The sequence below is a fragment of the Condylostylus longicornis genome, unplaced genomic scaffold, assembly GCF_029603195.1.
Source record: "Condylostylus longicornis isolate FDR11 unplaced genomic scaffold, ASM2960319v2 ptg000119l, whole genome shotgun sequence".
NCBI classification, from domain to species: Eukaryota; Metazoa; Arthropoda; class Insecta; order Diptera; family Dolichopodidae; genus Condylostylus; species Condylostylus longicornis.
This window is the reverse complement of record NW_026578087.1, coordinates 1,411,071-1,430,957: the sequence shown is the minus strand read 5'-3', so window position 1 is coordinate 1,430,957 and position 19,887 is coordinate 1,411,071. Positions and strand designations below refer to the sequence as shown.

Below are 19,887 nucleotides of genomic sequence, written 5' to 3'. Positions count from 1 at the left end.
GCTTAAATTTAGTTATTGTTCTCATAATTTTATCAAATCATGTTATATAAAACTTTGCATGATCGTGTATGTTAAACATTTTCATATAATTATGTGGGTAGGAATTTTCATTTTATATCTTATTTTTATGAACACACAAACTTAATTTCGTCATTATTATGTCTTCAATGTAATCGACTTCTTTCTATATAAGTTTTTCCTGTTTTTTTTCTTTTTGAATCTTTTAATTTAGTTTTGATTTTTATATGTTTTGAGCAGAAAACAAACAATATCTGTATTAGTTTTATTTTTAAAAAGTACATAAAAAACTGTAAACATATTGAGTTATTTAATTTAAATTATGAGTACAGAAAATAGAAAATATTATCATGAATTAACAAAAAAAATATAGAAAGCACTATCATATTTATTACTATATAACGTATAACGATATTATGTACGGTAAATAGTCCGTGCCTGAACTACGTCTGAAATTCAAACACAATAAAAAATAAATAAATTTCAGCGTTATATTATTGTGGTTTTCAAAATCAATTTGAACTTCACTTTTTAATCAAAACTACCAATAATTTTTTTGAATAATTTATATTTATTCAACAATTTATGCGAAAAGCATATATGTCGAAAACGTATCTCTGACTTCAATTGTACAGTTATATGGAGCTGAATTATATATGCAATACTACAATATTTGATTTCAATCATTGTAATATGTATTACATTTTTGGACATTGAATATAAAGTTGGAAAACTGCGGTCACAACAACAAAATGACATTTTTAAATTCAATTATCAAATAAATTTTTTTTTTTTGGACTGGTTTTTTTATTTTTGTATATTAACGTTGCTGACACATCAACTTTGGCAATGTATAAATTAAACACTGGTACTGCCATATCATTAATAATAATAAAAAAATTAAAAACATGGTTCATGTCACATCAGCTGTGATAAAACAAAAGTTAAGGATGTATAAAATTTTCTATGCTCGAAATACTCACTATCTGTATATTTTTTTATTTAAAATTTGCAGACTTTTATGTGAATAAAGTGTTGGAGCTTTAGACTTTGTAGTATATCCATATATCTGCACAATTAAAGTCAGAATATCACCGAGTTATTAAGAAAATATCTTCTAAAAATACTATATCACACAAACTTCTGTAGACAAAAATATTTTCTATCCAAAATATTTAGGACCCTTTTCTAATATACATATACAAAAGATATATATACATATATATTTATATATATGCATATATATACATATATATATATATATATATATATATATATATATACATATATATATATATATACATATGTATATATATATATATTTATATATATATATATATACACATATATATATATATATACACATATATATATATATATATATATATATATATATACATATATATATATATATATATATATATATATATATATATATATATATTTATATATATATACATATATATATATATATATATATGTATGTCACTTAATTTTTCACAAACATTTTATTTCAAATTAAAAATTAATAAAAAAAAAATGATATAAAAAGCAATATATTAAATAAGAAAAAATATATAAAATTTAATGAAAAAAGAAACCAAGAACGATAAAAACAAAACACAAAAAATAAATAAAAAAAAAATGATGTGAAATTTTTTATATTAATTTGGCCTTATGGAGTCGGTTACACAATGCGAGATATTCGCTACTTCTGGAGAGATGGCCTTAGTAGTGTTGGAATGAGCAGCGAAGTAGAATTACCACAATTTCGTGTATTAGGACACAAGCAGAGGGCGACCGAAATTAACCTTTCCACAGGTACCACCCATAACACTTCTCATTTTCACTCTCTCTCTCTCTTTTTTTTCCCCACCTCCTCCTCTATTTTCTCTTATTTTTGTATATATATATATATATGTATCTATATTTATATACACATATATATGTATATATATTAATATATTCTGTTTATAACATAATTATTATATATATAATATTATCGCTAAACTCTTGAATCTATCGTCTTTCGTTTCATTTCGTTTTTCTTTATTAAAATATTTTTTTTAATCTTATTTTTTATTATTTGCAAAAATTTTGAATTTTATTTTTTTCTTCTTTAATTTTTTTAGTCTGGGTTAGCAACAGTTTTAACACAGTATTGGTATTTTATGTACAAATTTTCATTTTATTATTGTTTTTTTAACTATTTATATGTGCCAAATATCTTGAAAGGAATACAAACACAATTTTTTTTGTATATTTCTTAATGTCAAAAAATCTATTTACTTTATATTAAAACAATTACTTCAAATAAAAATACCCCAGTATAAAATAAATAAATAAATAAATTAAATGTTAACAACATTAATGACAAATATTTTTCAATTGAGCGAAATCGTTTAAGAACACAAAAAATAGAAATTTCTAAACCAGAAGAGAAGTACAAACACGCCGTAAATATAAAATATTATAAAGATTTTATTTTGTCATAGTTTCGTATAATATAATTCTAAGTGCAGTTGTTTTGATATAAAGTTTTGAAATTTATATTTATTGAATTTATTTCTCACCTCCAACGTTATACTTTTCCGTATTTTATACCCTATGTGAGTTTTTAAGTTTTGCTTAATCGCAAATCAAAAATCCGAAAAACACCCTTTTTTTATGTATTGCGCCTCTTTTCCTGTTTTATTTTTTTCCATTTTTATTTTTGTATTAATTTTTTCCAATTTTTTTTTGGTTCTTTAGTTTTGGTAAAATAAACATTTTAAAAACACAATAAAAATAAAAAAATAATTAAAATTGATTAAAAAATTAAATTAAATAAATTACAAAACAGAGTTTTATATATACAACAAAAATAAATACAAAAATTATTAAAAAATAAAATTCAACTATGTTTTCTATTACTATATAACATTTTTTTGTCAAACACAAAACATTTATATACAAAAACACACATACAAAAATATCAATTAACATATACAATACAAATATAAAACATTGATATACCTTACAAGTATCTACTTACCTTATAATTTTGTTTTTTTTTTAAGTAAGCAACATAATTATGTTAGGGATTTTCATAAATACAAAAACAATAACATGATATTTTTGACAGCTGTATTGACATAAAAATTAAACATCAGTACATGTAATTGAACTGTCTTATAGTCAAGGCTCGTGACAATTTCACCATATTCATATCATCATATTGTTGATAATGAAGTTTTCAAATGTTTTTAAATTAATTAAATTTATTAACAACAGCGTAACTTCCATTTTGATATATATTCCGATATATATAATCATATATATCGCCATAAATCGTGTTTATGAAAATCTCTACATTTATATTTGAAGTTACATTATATTATTTACTTATTTGACAACAACAACAACAAAAAAATTCTATCAACAAGAACTAATTTAACAAATATAGTACACAATATACATATACATTTATTATAAGAAATAAATAATCTCAGACGCAAACCAGAAAAATGCTGTAGCACGCAAAAGTTAGCTAGAATATATATATTATTACATTATATATATACATATATTATTATACATGATTAACTATAAATTTTAGGAAAATATTTTATATATTTACATATATACTTAAATAACATGAAATATATATATATACAGACACTTATATATAACTTTTCAAAAAAAAGCTATATAATTTTTTTCATTAATCTTTTTTATTAAATAATTTCGTTTTATATACATATACAGCAAATATAATATTACAGTATTATAGAAAATAAAATTATATATAAAAAAAAACAACTACAAGCATATATACAATATTTAATTATATTATCTCAAATCGAATAGGAAAAGTCAAATTTCGAAAGCTGTAATAAGATTTTTAAGCATACATATACACATATATATATATATATATATATATATGGATATGTATATATATATATATATATATATATATATATATATATATATACATATATATATATATATATATGCATTATATAATTTATTATAATTATTTTATAATTATATATACTTCATATTTACCTAATTATATAAATTTTCCGAATAAAACATATAAATAAGTATATGGTAAATTTCGCATAACTACACTGTGTTAATACGAACAGTGGTGATTATACATAATATAATACATATAGTATGATTAAAATTTATTCTTACATATTTTTATTATATACAAAAAAATATATAATAAATTTTTTTAGTAAGGCAAGTTATATTTTTTTAAATTATGTATTAAAAAATTAATATTCCAATACTATAGAGCTCATAAAATATTTATATAGTTCTGAATGAGACTATTAAATTATATATATAAATTAAATAAATGAAAAAAAAAATTAATTAAAAAATATATATATAATTCTTTTTTTTTATTATTGTTCAACTAAAAACAAGATTAATTTTTATTTTTTAATATAATTTTGAAATTTTCAAAAAATGAAAATTTTTTTTTTTTATAAAAAAAAAGAATAAGACCTCTACCTTCTAAATGCTAAACTAAATTCCAATCCATTTTATTCAGCAATAATTCTGAATAAGTCAAATTGACGTTAGATTTGCATTTTGATAGAGGCTCTAACGTCTGGTTTCAAAGTTGCAGTAATACTGTAATGATAAGCATTTCCGCTTATAAATTGTAGTTTGCTGATTTTCTGAATTACTACAATTTTGAACTCAGGGAACCTTAAATTTTGTGTTTTTTTTATTGTTGTTATTTCAATTAAATTAATTACTTTCAAAGAAACAAGAAATTATAAAAAATTTTTTAATAGTCTCATTAAATGTTTTCGTTTATGCATTTTTTTTCTTTCGATAAATCATTGCAAATCTGACCACACCGAAAACTCATCAAAAAAATAAAAAAAAATATAAAAAATATTTATTATATACAAAAAAAATACCCGCTACTTCAAAAAAATAAAAAAAATATGAAAAAATACAAAAAAAAAAAAACTATTTTTTCTCAAATTCACAAAAAATACCATAAAAAAATACCTTAGTTGGATATACTATGAGAGATATTCGCTATAAATGGAATGAGGGCCCTAACTCGGTTGGTGTTTCGAGTGAGGTGTCTCTACCCCAATTTAAAGTATTGGGTCATCGCCAGAGAGCTATGGAAATCAGTCTTACAACAGGTACCTGTAGACGGTTACCGATTTTTTTAAATCTATATATATATATTAATAATTAAATTGATATTAAAAACATTAAAAAAAAAATTAACATTTTTTTTAAATTTAATATGTTTCGTTTCTAAATATATATATATAAAATTTAAAAATTTATTTCATTGTTTTAATTTTGTTTTCAAATATGTAAAATTAAATTAAAGCAATTAAAAATAAATTTGGTTAATTATATAAGCGATTTTTTCTGTTTTTTTTTTTTTTTTTTTTTTGCGTAAAATCTATATAAATAATATAATATATAAAAAGAAAATCAACAACGCTCGCCATTATTCACATACACACATATATATATTGTATATTTAATTTCAAATACAACAAGAAATTTAATATATTCCGTGACTTTTAAAATGCAACAACACTACATATATTGCTACACAATTCAGCAACAAAATACAACTCGAAGCTGAACTGTGCAGTGATACAAAGGTTACTGCTATTTTTAAATCATAGGTTTATGTGTGTGTGTGTATGTAGACGTGTATATTTTGTAAAATTTAACATATAATACTCGTAAATCTAAAAATATTTCAAAATTGTTTTATTAATTATACACATATTTATAAACAATATACAAAATAAATATATAATTTTTTGACAAATAATCTTTGTATATATACATATGTAACGTATATATACGCCATTTTATTATGCACAGAAAGGAAATTTCCTTCAATATTTTTGAAATATATTCAATATTTTAAAAATATTCTGACTAAAAAATATTCTACTACTGCAATTTTTATTTATTGAAAACTATTATATAACATTTTCAGATTTTAAATAGTTTTAAAACTTGTATATATATATATACATATACCTCCTTTTTGTCAGTAAATTATTCGCATTATTCTTACTCAAATATCAATTTTTTTAAAAAAACCAATAATTTTAATTTAAGAACAAAAGATTATTTGAAATATATTTCCATAAAATATATGATTTGCGTTGCGTCATTGATTATATTTCTAATTCTGTTCCTATACTCATTGGCGTTGTTTACACATTTACACAGTACATCAGCTCGTTTTTCATCTTCTTATGTAAAAAAGTTAAAATATCAGTAATTCAATTTTTCGTCACTACTCTGAGTTTCATAATCAATTTTTCAAATGTAAAGGTCTAATTGTTCCTCAGGTGACTTTATCAAACGAAATTTAAAATATAAATTTTAAAATTTATTAAATTTTTTATTTTTAAATTAGCTTGGAACATAGAACTTCCAAGCCTATATGTAATTAGCTTGGAACAGAGAACTTGGACACCAAATTGGAATAAAAAACTTAATAGTAAATAATTTCAATACTTATTTTAATACTTCTTTCAATATCCAACAAAAAATTCCTACCCTGGTGTCCATTGTAAATGCATTATTGCAACTATAAAATTTATTATTTAAATATAATGTACTATATTTATACAACTATATTTAATATAGTTGTATAAATATAGTACATTTCCCAAAAATTTTTCTTATGACTTTTGCTTACTCTAAAATTGCAAAGTAATACTCTCAGTTCGTGCTATTATTAATACTTTCTTGTATTTAAGTTTACGCGAACTGAACGTGTTCGTTTGTCATTTTTTATTGCACTGAATTAATTCAACTTTACGTGTAGATGACGCCACTATGTTACGAGTATATACAATGCAAAATATAAAAAAAAATGCAACATTAAAAATTCCCTATTTTAACTTTCTCTATATATACCAGTGTTTTTGCCACAAAAGATGGCTTTTTAAAACAACAAATTTGATGAAATTTATTACTCATAATTTTCATATAAATTATTAATATTCTAATATTATAAATTAGATAAATTACATAAGGACAACCATTATAACTAAAATTTTGTCCTCAATTAAAATTTTGTTATAAAAACTTTCCGAAGTATAAAAGTAATCACAATTTCAAGTATAATTTAAATTTAAAAAGAAATAAAATTAAAAAAAATAATATAACTATGAATTCTTGAAGATTTTTTTTCCATAAAATATATATATATATATATATATATATATATATATATATATATATATATATATAGCCATAGTTGTTAAATAAATATATTTGATTTGCATGTTGAAAAAAATTTTTTTAAATTTTTATGCATATTATTATATAATTGTTATTTTTTCAATAATTTATGATACATAGATAAGAAAATTAGTTATTATATAATACAAATTACATATATGATAGTTAAAAATTTAGATAATTAGTTTTTTTTATTTCGTTCTATATTTATGCATGTAAATTTTTTTATATAATAGTTAAAACAAATTTTTATAACTCTTTTATATACTAATTTTATATTATATGATATATGAACTGATTTGATTAAAATACTAACGCATAACAAAAAAATTCACTCAAATCATTATTTATACTTAATAATTATTATATAATAAAAAACAAACCGAATTATAAACATACACGTACAAGGTAGGATACAGAAAAAATATTTTTGTTTTTTTTTTCCATTCAATTCATCACACAAATTATATTTTCAGTAATTTCTCAGTATTTCAAATGATTGCCATAAAAGTTTAGATTATGAATTTCAATATGTCATGACACAAGCGTCATAAATCTGAAAATGTACGATGCCGATGCAATTTTTTCAAATCATTTTAATTTTTTTCGTATTTTTATAAAATTTTTTATTATATTATGTCAATTGCAAAAAATTGCTTAATTATAAATACATAGTTATTTTTTACTTGTCAAATTAAATCTTTGACATACTGGGAAACATTATCAAAAAAAGAACAAAAAGACCACATTTACACTTAATTTCGCTTACATACTTTAATATACAGCATGTTTATATATTTATACATATATATACATATATTATAAATATCTTTAAAAAAATGCTTATTTAAGTTATTCAGGAGATTCAAAACAATTTTTTTGTAAATAACTAAAAATTTAATAAACTTTAATTATTGTTCCTAGTTGAAATTATTTTCAGGGAAGAACAGAATGATAAAATGAATTTGATTAACCAGGTATTGATTTTAGATAAAATAAATTTCTTTTTTTTTTTGATTAATTTTTTTTTTCAAAATTATAGAATATATAAAAAATATATTTTTAATGTTATTTTTTATAAATATACATTTTAAAAAATATGTTTTTAAATATAGATACTATAATTCATCGCATAAGCCGTGTATGAAATAAGATTTCGTCAAAATGGACCTATAGATATTTGCTTTCTCCGGAGAAATAAACAATACTCTGAAATAGCTCTTGTTTGTTTTTTTTTCTCTTTTATATATGTATACATATATATATATATAAATATATATTTAGGTATAAAAAGCCTTTTTTCAAAAATTCTTTTTTTTAATTTCCCTAATCCGTTTCGAATCTTTAATTTTTTTGTTATCGGAAAATTCAATTTAATTATTTCTTACTATATACGTTATAAGATTCTATATTTATATCAACAATTATATAATATATTGAATAAATGCAAATTCTCTATATCTAAAAAAATTATAATCTTATTTCAAGAAAAAAAATCATTTACCATTTTTCACTTATTTTAATGTTAAAATAATAAATCATTGAAATCATTCGACTCATTTTTATTCGAATCACATTTCATTCGAATCGCTTTTCATTCGAATCATTTCATAATAAATAATTGGTTATAAAAAAAAAATCAAAATTAAATTTTAAAAAACTATTTTACATCAATTTTTAAAGCTAAAAAACTGCATACTAAAATCAAGAATAACAATGTTGGAAAAACATAAAATATTTTTATATATTTTATTTAATTGTATATTATAATAATAACATATTTTACTAATTTTAATTTAAGTTGAAATAGAAATTTTTACTATGTATCATGTATATATTTTAGTATATTTTCATCAACTTACAATTATTCATTCAAAAGCAATAATAAAATAAAATTAATAAATTTTCACAAAATATTTTATAAGTACCTTATTAATATCTAAAACATTTTCATAGTAAATATATGCAATTGTTTTCTTTTAAATTTTATTAAGAAAGTAATAAACATTTTAATCCTAAATATATGCAACATTTTTTATTTATTCTCAATTTCATTACCATTGTAATGGAAAGTAAAATTAATTTAATTTCATCCTGATTATATGCAAATATTTTTTCTTTAAAACTATATTACTATTCAAATTTACAAAAATAAATTTAATTTTAATTTTCTTTTTATAACTATAATATATTTAAATTATCATGTTTTTTTAATGGTGAACTCTATAAATCTAATTTTCAACTTGCTATATCGATAAAATTAATTATTAAATTTTCAACTTATAATTTCAACTAATAGTAATATTAGTTGAATGTTAATTAACTAATAGTTAATATTATTGAATAAAATATAACTAAGAAAAAAGCTTTTAAATTCAACTTCATAATCAATTTCGAAGTCGAATTTAAAATATTTTTGGAATAAATGAAATTAAAATAAACACAGTCTAAACAATCCAAAATCCGCGAGCTCGGATGTTAACTTTAAAATCGGCTCTTGTTTATAATTATTTAAGTTTCCTAGATTATACAGAAAGAAAACCTAATTGCTTTCTGAATACAATAGTTCACTATCGACACCATTATATACACAATACTACCATTTATGTTTCATATCATTATTATATTATTATAATAATTACCATCGAATAAATGTTACAAATTAAAACTTAAAAAAATCATATTTAATTTTACTTATACATTCAATAAGAAAAAAAAAAATGATTCCATTTTATACGATTTAGTATATTTTTCAAAAATGAATTAATAAAATAAAAATAAAAACAGTTTTCTAAAGCTAAATTTTAGTATTTTTTAACACTTAGTAAAATGCATCTTGGGAAAAATTTATAATGTACGATGTCATTTTTTAATTGTTAAAAATAAAATTCAGCTAATAAAATTGTTTCGAAACCTTTCTTTGTTAATTGTTGATTCTCAATAATATATATATATATACATATATATATTTATATATATATCTAAATTGTAATAATAAGTAATGAAAATAAAAATTAATGTTAGAAGATAGTGATTATATATATGATACTTACGCGTTTCTGGCTGCCATTTGCAAGATTCTAAATCTCAATTGTTATAGAATTTTTTGTACTAATTTCAATACCTCGTTTTTATTATTTGTTTTATTCATTCTTTTTTCTCTATATTTTTAAATTTTTTTTTTTTTTTGGTTGATCTTCAACTAGGAACAACAAAAATAAGAAAAATACATCAGAACACATTCAAAATAAATATAGAAATTCAATAATAAGTCTTTAATTTAATATAGAAATCTCATATATACGTTATATATATAGGAACTTTGAACATTTTATACAAAAATACCAATGCAAACATTCATTTTTGATTTATTATTACAAATTATTTAATAATTTATTTATTTACAAATAACACAATTTTTTTTTTAATTGAAAGTGTTTTATTTGTTTTCCTATTTTTTTAATTTGAACGAAATATTCAGTTGTTGACGAAAATAATTTTTTTTTAAAATAAAATTAAATTCAAAATATTAATTTAATCTTTTCCTTCTGACACCTTTCAAATCCATATCACTATTTTATATACGTATCACTTTTTTTACACAATTAACAGTTAATATAATGAATACAAGGAAACACTTTTCACTTTCAGAAAAACAAAATAGCAAACATGACAATTCATAACTATGACATTTTATAAAAATAACAAAACAATTTTCTTGATTGTCAAAAAACAAAAGTTTTTATTACATAATCGAATGATAATACTATTAGTCTACACAAACACTGTCATCATTGTAATATGTATAATACATTTTAACTCATATGTAGTTATGAACAAATTTTCTATATGATTTTCTATAATCTATCATCCATATATACACACTATATTTTTTTTTTCTTTTTTTTTTATTTCTTCTATTCAATTTATTTGTTCCTTGAATTTATATGTTTACACTTAATTATTAACCAGTCTCTTATAATCTTCAGCTTTTAATTAATAAAAAAAAAACCACAATTTTATATTAAAATTTTTATTTTACATTTTTTTGTTTTTGTTGTTTTCTTTTTTAATTTTTTTTTTTCAAATTTAATGAAATAAAAAAATATTTCAGACCACTTTATATAAATGATTAGGACACTAGACATGACATTTTTTTTTATTTTATTTTTATGTTTTTGTTAAAAAAATATTTAATTATTGTTAAGTATCCATAAATAAATGTTAATTTTTGTTACTTTTTATATAAGCAAAAAAAAAATTAAAAATATTAAAAAAAAAATACTTTAACCGAAAGATGACAATTCAGAAAAAGAAAAAAAAACAGTTTTTTCAAATCATAATCGATTGTTTTTTTTTTCTTCATTTCTTTTTTACTATTTTATTTTTTTTTTTAATTTATTTTTTATTTTAATTTTTATTTATGTTTTTAATTATTTAAAAAAAATAAATAGGAAATTATTCACGTTTGGCTTGTGAAATTCAATTCGTCAGATCAATGGGTTACTATTTAATTCAAATTTATATCCCATCCGGATTAATCGTAATAATATCATGGGTATCATTTTGGCTTAATCGTAATGCAACACCGGCTCGTGTTTCTTTAGGTGTAACAACTGTGTTGACAATGACAACACTTATGTCTTCAACAAATGCCGCACTACCAAAAATCTCATATGTCAAATCAATTGATGTTTATCTAGGAACATGTTTCGTAATGGTTTTTGCAAGTTTATTGGGTAAAATTTTAATAAATATATACATATATATACACATATTATTTATAAATTATATATATAAATAAATATATATATATATATATATATATATATATTATTTTTAATCTATATATATGTACATGTATATTATATGATAATAAAAATTTTTTTTAGATATTTTTATATATTATTATAAAAAAATTGTTATATGTATGTATGAATTATTTTTATTGTTTTTTATTGAATTTTTTAATTAAATTGTGTTTTGTATTTAACTTTTAAAAATTAAATAAATATATGTATGTTTATGTTTACCATAATTATACATACACATACATAAGTTTATGTTGAAAACATTTATATAATATGGTCAGTGGAAAGAGCGGTAAATTGTAGAATTATTGTAAAAAATTTTAATATCAAAAAAAAACGAAAAAAATAATTTTTAAATTTTTATAAAAAAAGAAAAACAATTCCGTAGAATAGTTTCGTGAAAAATACACACAGTACACGCCACTGAACATTTATATTTGTTTATATAATAATATATAAAATGCAAAATGAGATACATATATGTATATCATGGCTGCAGTGTGTTTGAATTTTGACGGGGACAAGGGACAAGTGAAGTAATACACGTCAAAGACATAAGATACAACAAGAAGTAAAACACATTCTTCTTCTTAAAATCAACAATATGCAAAAATATTGACTAAATAGAATTCAGATTGTTTCTGAAATCATAAATTTAATAAAAATATTTATGTCATCATTATCACAAGAAAAGTGAATGAAAGGAAAATGAATGAAGCTGACCAGTCGACTTATTTTTTCCTTCACCAAAGAAAAAATGATTGAGTGATAAAAAGGCGATTTTTTTTCCAATACATAATTGCAATGCACAGCGGCAAATATTTTTGACAGTTCATTTTTTAGTGATGACATCAAAAATGAATGATAGATTCTCAAAAACGTGAGTGATAAAAATAATGATGACACGCCCCTATATCTAATTAAGTTTACTTTATCTTTTATGAAATCTCAAAGAACAGACTATTGTCACGAAAAAAAAGAGAATTAAAGAAAGAGAATTGTTTGTGAAATTCATAGCTATAAATGTCTCCTAAAATCAAAAATTTATCTTTGAGACTTCTTTGACGTATTAATTTTTTATATGCTACAGCTTCATTTTTCTTATATTATACAGTTATTTTCTCGTTTTTATAGCACACACAGCCGTATATACTTATAGTTTTAAAATGTTTTTATAATTTAACTATATATAATAAAAAATATTTTATTATATTTATAATATTTTCGAAGTTTATTTATTTAATTGGAAATATTTTTTTTAAATATTAATATTCATTAAAAGAATATTTCCAATATACCGTTGAAAGAAATGTAAAAAAAAATTGTTTAAACCAAATAAATTGAACACTTTTTTAACATAATAGTTGCGAAAGTCTATTTTATGACTGGGCCGAAGTTCTATAATGTAATAGTGATCGAATTATGTTTTGAAAACAACTAAATAAATTGGCGTTAATATTTTTTATTTTAAATTTTTCTTTTTATATCTCCATATATGTTAGCCATATAGAATATTTTCAATAAAGTTGAATATATATATAAAAATATATAGAATGACATTATTCTATCACTATTGCATTAGAATCATGCATGCCCTGAATCGAAGGTCCTCTAATGAATAAAAAGTATTTTCAAATAAAAAAAATAAGTAGAAAAATAATAGTAAATCATTAGATGACTGTTTTCGCATTAATTTCAAAAAAAAAAGAAACATCATATCGTTAATTCATTGTATTCGTATTTTTGTTGATAAATTTATTAATTTTATTAGTTTGTCATAATTTTCAAAAATATTTTTTATTACTTTTTATTGTATATTAATTTCTGGTAGATCTAAAACCGGTTTCATTTTTTAATTTTTTTTTAATGTTTGTGTTATAAAATGTTTTTATAGTTATATGTTTTGTATTCTATAGACAGTTAATTCAAACTGTTGAGAGTTTAAAGAAATGCCCATGAAAATGTTTAAAGAATTTTTAAACGAATTTGAAAACTTTTATTTATCGTTTTTACAACCATTATACTTCACTTCACGTATATGTCAAGTATATGTCACGTACATACTTCAAGTATATGTCAAGGAAACTACGCCAGAAAAATTATTTTTTGGTTGTATACAGTATGATTATAAGCAAAAATTAAATAAAATTCTTTTCAAATGAGGTTCTACCAAAAATAATATGTATATGCATATAATCTAATCATTAGCCTGACGATTTGTGATAACAACACAAATTTATAAATATATATATGTACATATTTATATTAGTGTGTCATAATAATTTCAGTTTGACAACTAATTAGAATTAAAAAAACATTAGAAACAATGTTTAAAAAACTGTATAATACATATGAATATTACATAAATCACCTTTGTTCTACAAATTATAACTTCAAAAACAACAGAAAATTTGCACAAATTTTAGCATAAAGCTACAAATTATACTGAAAAGTATATGTTTCAATTGCAATCAATAATAATTAAAAGATCCTGCTTAAATTTTCATTCCAAATTTTCTAAAATTCTTTTCTTAAGTTAAAAAATTCAACAAACATGAAACCATAGTTTCTCTAAAGTATAAATTTTATACAAAATTTTTTATTGGATTTTTTTACTGATTGTTAAGTTGGGTATTTTTTCTTAGATAACAAAAGATACTTAAATATTTTTGTTTTATTCGTTACTGTTTTCTGTTATTTAAAAGAAAAATTCTAAATTTAACAAAAAGAATCTATAAAATTCTACATTTGGATTTGTTTCTTTTTCTTTCTTTTTTTTATTATAATTTGTTATTATACATCACCAAAAACAAATAAAAAAAAAAAAACATAAAAACTCATCTTAGAATACGCCACCGTCGGTTATATGGCAAAAAGAATACAAATGCGAAAACAAAGATTCATGGCCATACAGAAGATAGCGGCTGAGAAGAAACTCCAAGTCGATGGAGGGCAACCACCGCCAAATCCAAGTGCGGATCATGGACATGGGCATGGTCATGGTCATAGCCATGGTCATCCTCATGCACCAAAACAAACAGTGAGTAACCGACCAATTGGTTTTTCCAATGTCCAACAAAACGTTGGATCGCGCGGTTGCTCGATAGTGGGACCCTTGTTCCAGGAGGTGAGGTTCAAAGTTCACGATCCCAAGGCTCATTCCAAGGGCGGCACATTAGAAAATACTGTCAATGGCGGGCGAGGTGGAGGTGGAGGAGGCGGAGGGGGTGGCGGGCCCCCTAGTGCCGGAGGTGGAGGAGGTGGTACTGAAGGCGGCGATGCAGAAGCTGGTGCTGTTCCACAGCATTTACTTAAGCCAGGAAAGGTAAGAGTCTTACATTTCAGTTTTTATTAATATATACATATTGAATACAAATACAAATACGTACATAATATGTACACTTAAAATAAACTATACAAATAATTTCACAAATTTATTATTTAAAAAAAAATACAAATAACAATTTTATACACTGTAGTACTTTTGCCACATTAATAGAAGTTTTTAAAAGAGTTTGCAAAAATCATTATTTCGCATAAAAAGAAATGCAGTAACCATGTAGGTGAGGTCAGGCATAAAATACAACTTCTCATTTGTAATTCAGTTAAGATAATTTTAATATGCTTGAAGATATATATAAATTTCATATATGAAAATCATTCAATTTTTAAATATCACACATAAGGGTTACAATAGTTTTTTTAAAGGGTTTTGTTTTTTTTTTAACTATTATAAAAATTTAAGCACAAATCCAAAGAAAAATTTATAAAAAAAAATACTAAATTGTTCATTTAGGAATTCTTCCGATCCATACTTATATTATAAAAATAAAATTTTTTTCAGGATCTCAATAAGTTATTAGGCATAACATCATCCGATATTGATAAGTATTCCCGAATAGTGTTCCCTGTATGTTTTGTGTGCTTCAACCTCATGTACTGGATCATCTATCTACATGTTAGCGATGTCGTCGCTGATGATTTGGTGCTTTTAGGTGAAGAACATTAAAATGTTTTTATAATAACCTAACATAGTAGCCCTTTTTTAAAATTATTTATATAATAACCATTGAAAAAAAAAATCAATTAATTATTAGTAAAAAAAAAAAACAAACATTTTGTACGAATTTTTTTTTTATAAAAAAAAAATATAAATCAAAATTTTTTTTAATATTTAAAATTAATCTTATAATAAAGAATAAATTTGATAGGAAAATTTATAAATATTTATGTAAACTGTACATATGCGAAAAATATACATAGACACAAAAAATAGTCCAAAAAAAATTTTTATAACAATCATTGTAAAACATTTCACAGGAATATTTTATAACATAATATATGAAAATTTAGAATTAAACAACTATTTAGCATTAAAAGTTTAAAACATTTTAAAATTGAAAAAACATGCGTTAGTAAATCTATTTTCAAAAAAAAATCCCAATTTCATTTAAAATTTATTGAAGAAAATTGCTTTTCTTTTAACACAAATTATGATATTGTTAAATTAACATAAAAAAAATATAGAAACACATTTATATACGTTATATACATGTGTAAATATGTGCTATAAGTTATTGATATATTGAAATCATTATATTGTTTTATTATAGATATTAGCGCAGCAAACGCGGCTCATAAAAATTTTATTTTTTACTAAATTTAATCCAAAAATTAAATAAAAGAAAATGTAGTGGTTTAGTAAAAAAATATTTAGTTCTCACATACTTACACACTGTTATATAAATTAGAATTTTACTATATGTACATACATAATTATACATAATATAAATATATATATATATATATAATATAATAATTTAATGTTGAAAAAATTTATATAGAATAATTAAAAAAAATGATATAGAACAATGTTTGATTTGAATTTGCAATGATTTTTGTTTTTCGTTTATAGTTCGAATGACTTTTTTATAAAAGTTAGTTTTTTTTTATATACAAAAATATTTTTTAATTTTTTTATTTTTCGAAATTTAGTATTATTTAAATAAATGTATATTTATTTAATATAATTATATAAATATTTTTAAATTTATTAATATATTATGCAAATTACTGCTTTAAAATATAATTTTATTTCACAAAAGTATATAAATTGAAGAAAAAAAAATTTTAAAAACTAAATTTTAATTGATAAATTTTTGGTGCAAAGTTATTGAAAGATATATTTTTTTGTTACTTACATAAAGTATTAACAATATATCATTAATTAATCAGAGCTATCATGAGCACAATAATATAAGTGCGTATTATATATCTATATATAAATATATTTGTATATATAAATATATATATATATATATATATATATATATATATATATATATATATATATATATATATATATATATATATATATATATATATTTATATATATAACTATATATATATATAAATATATATATATATATATATATATATATATATATATATATATATATATTTATATATATATATACGTGCATATATATAATATATATAGAATTAAATAAGAAAAAAAAAATAAATAAAACCTTTTATATATTAAAATCATAATATGTTTGTATATAAAATCAAAACATTTCCACAAAATTTGAAATGCAATTTCATTTTCATTTTCATATCTCCTTTAATTAATATAGTTTAGGTCTTTATTACATCGATTAATTAAACAAAAAAAAAATACAATAAATTATTAATAAAAAAAATTATTGCTTTGATATATTACATAAATATATATAATTAAATACTTTTTTTTGGAATGTTTCTTATTCGCATTGCGCATAGTTTTTAATTTAATTTAATATGTAAAAATGATATTGGGATATTTTTTTCTATCTATGATATGCAATTATCGTCATAAAAGAGCATATGAAGTTTGAATACAAAAATAAATAATGAAAATGGATTCAATAATATTATGTATACTTTCTATGTATAAAATAAAAAAAAAACAAAATTAATAGGAAACCTAATACAAATATTATAATTAATATTAAAAAAAAATTATAAAACAAAAAATATTTAACATAATTTTTATAATTTGGAATTTAGCTCGATTAATTTTAATCCTATAATAACTTAAATTTTTGACAGTTTAATATATAATAATAGATAATTAATTAACGTTTTCATTTCCACTTATATAATACAATAATTTTTAATAATAACTGTAATACTTTAATTTTATTAAAATTATTTTTAATTATTCAAAATTTAAACAAGCGTAAATTTAAAAAAAAGCCAAAAAAATTTTTCATTTCAATTTCGTAGTGCAATTCGTTATAAATATTGTTATAAAATTCATTTCAAGTTTTTGTCGTATTTTACTCATAATGCATTAAAGAAAGGTGTGAGTATATGAGTTAGATGTTATCGCTAAATCGTTAAAATCGCTAAAAATTGCAATTAAATTGCCCCTTAAATTTCAAAGCGACATTTTTTATTTTGAAAATTATCAATACTACAGTTAAAATTGTGTTTGTTCATCCACTAAAAATAAAAAAAATCCATATTAGTTTAAAATTAAAAAAAAATTAATGAAATATCAACATATATTAATTTTTAATTCTTAACTTGTCGGCATGAGGAGGTTCAAAGATTGATTCATTAATGCACAAACAACCTAAAACATAATTTTTTCATTTGATTTTCAGTTAGATATAATTGTTCCGTTGTTGTTTTCAACTTAATACCTTAGATAGATAATCCCAGCTGTAGAACACTTTTTTGAATTAATTTTGTTTTACTTGATAACACACCAACCCAAAATACTTTAAACTTATTTGTTTCAAAATTAAACTTATGAGTTTTATGTTTTAGGACACTGGAATTTCAATTTTATACTAAAATTGATCTAATTAATATCCCTATTGAAAACTCATTGTTGATGAAGTTGTTTAATCTTAAAAATTCCGCTATTTTCTATATTTCATTGGTTGCAATTCTCTATATTTTATTGGTTGCAAACAATATTACCTTCGAATAAAATAATTTTCTCATAAACACATACATACATATATAATATTATGTAACATTTAATTTTAAACAATTGTAAATTTTTATACGGTCAATGATAAAGTAGCAATTTTTATGTTATTTTAATAGAAAAAGGAGAGGATATACTTTGAAACAAGTGAAGCACACAATTTTTCAAGGATTAATGCGTTTTTGGACATACATACATTATATAGCTGCCTATACTTAAGAAGTACCTTTTCAAAGTAGCATTTAAATATTTTCATTTAATAAAGTCTGTTTTATTCCTTTTAAGAATTGAAAATTTCTGCATTAATTCTAAAAAAAGCGGAACATTAAAATATGTAAAATACAAAATACAGTAAATTGTTTACTAACCAAAATTATTTTCCAAGTCCTGTTAGAGCTTCTAGATTCTATGATTCAATCACTAATAAATTATTCACACCAGGTCAAATCAGCTGTTGTATACCTTTATAAAATCTACTCATTTTTTCAACAAAATATTTTGTAATATAAAAAAATATATAATTATTTTTGCGAAATTTTGTAAAAATCTAAGAAAATTAAATATAAAAGCACACAAAATCATAAAAACTTTTTAGAACATTACGTTGCAAAAACTAAATGTGAACAAAGATGACAATTTCAATTAAAATTTAATATTTTATGTGTTGAGATTATATTTGAAATTTCAGTAGGTTATTCAAAATTAGTAGTTTAAAATCGATTTATGTATATCGATTTATATCGATTTAATATGTTGTAGCAACAATTGATACTAATATTCCAGTAAAAATGCTAACAATAATAACATTAACAAAAAGAA

General features: G+C 20.6%; 1 protein-coding gene across 13 annotated transcripts in view; it reads left to right on the top strand.

Moving 5' to 3' along the window:
• Positions 1-19,887, top strand: part of LOC129614807 (gamma-aminobutyric acid receptor subunit beta) — a 73,474-nt gene that overhangs the window by 45,757 nt on the left and 7,830 nt on the right. For 6 of the 13 annotated variants that reach the window (XM_055529692.1, XM_055529693.1, XM_055529691.1 and 3 more), the window contains 3 exons: positions 5,046-5,183; positions 11,727-12,011; positions 14,930-15,408. In XM_055529692.1, coding sequence (XP_055385667.1) covers positions 5,046-5,183; positions 11,727-12,011; positions 14,930-15,408 — 902 coding nt within the window. Of the gene's footprint in view, positions 1-5,045; positions 5,184-11,726; positions 12,012-14,929; positions 15,409-15,927; positions 16,079-19,887 lie in introns of all 13 variants that reach the window. The other 7 variants (XM_055529698.1, XM_055529697.1, XM_055529696.1 and 4 more) reach the window with 4 other exon arrangements.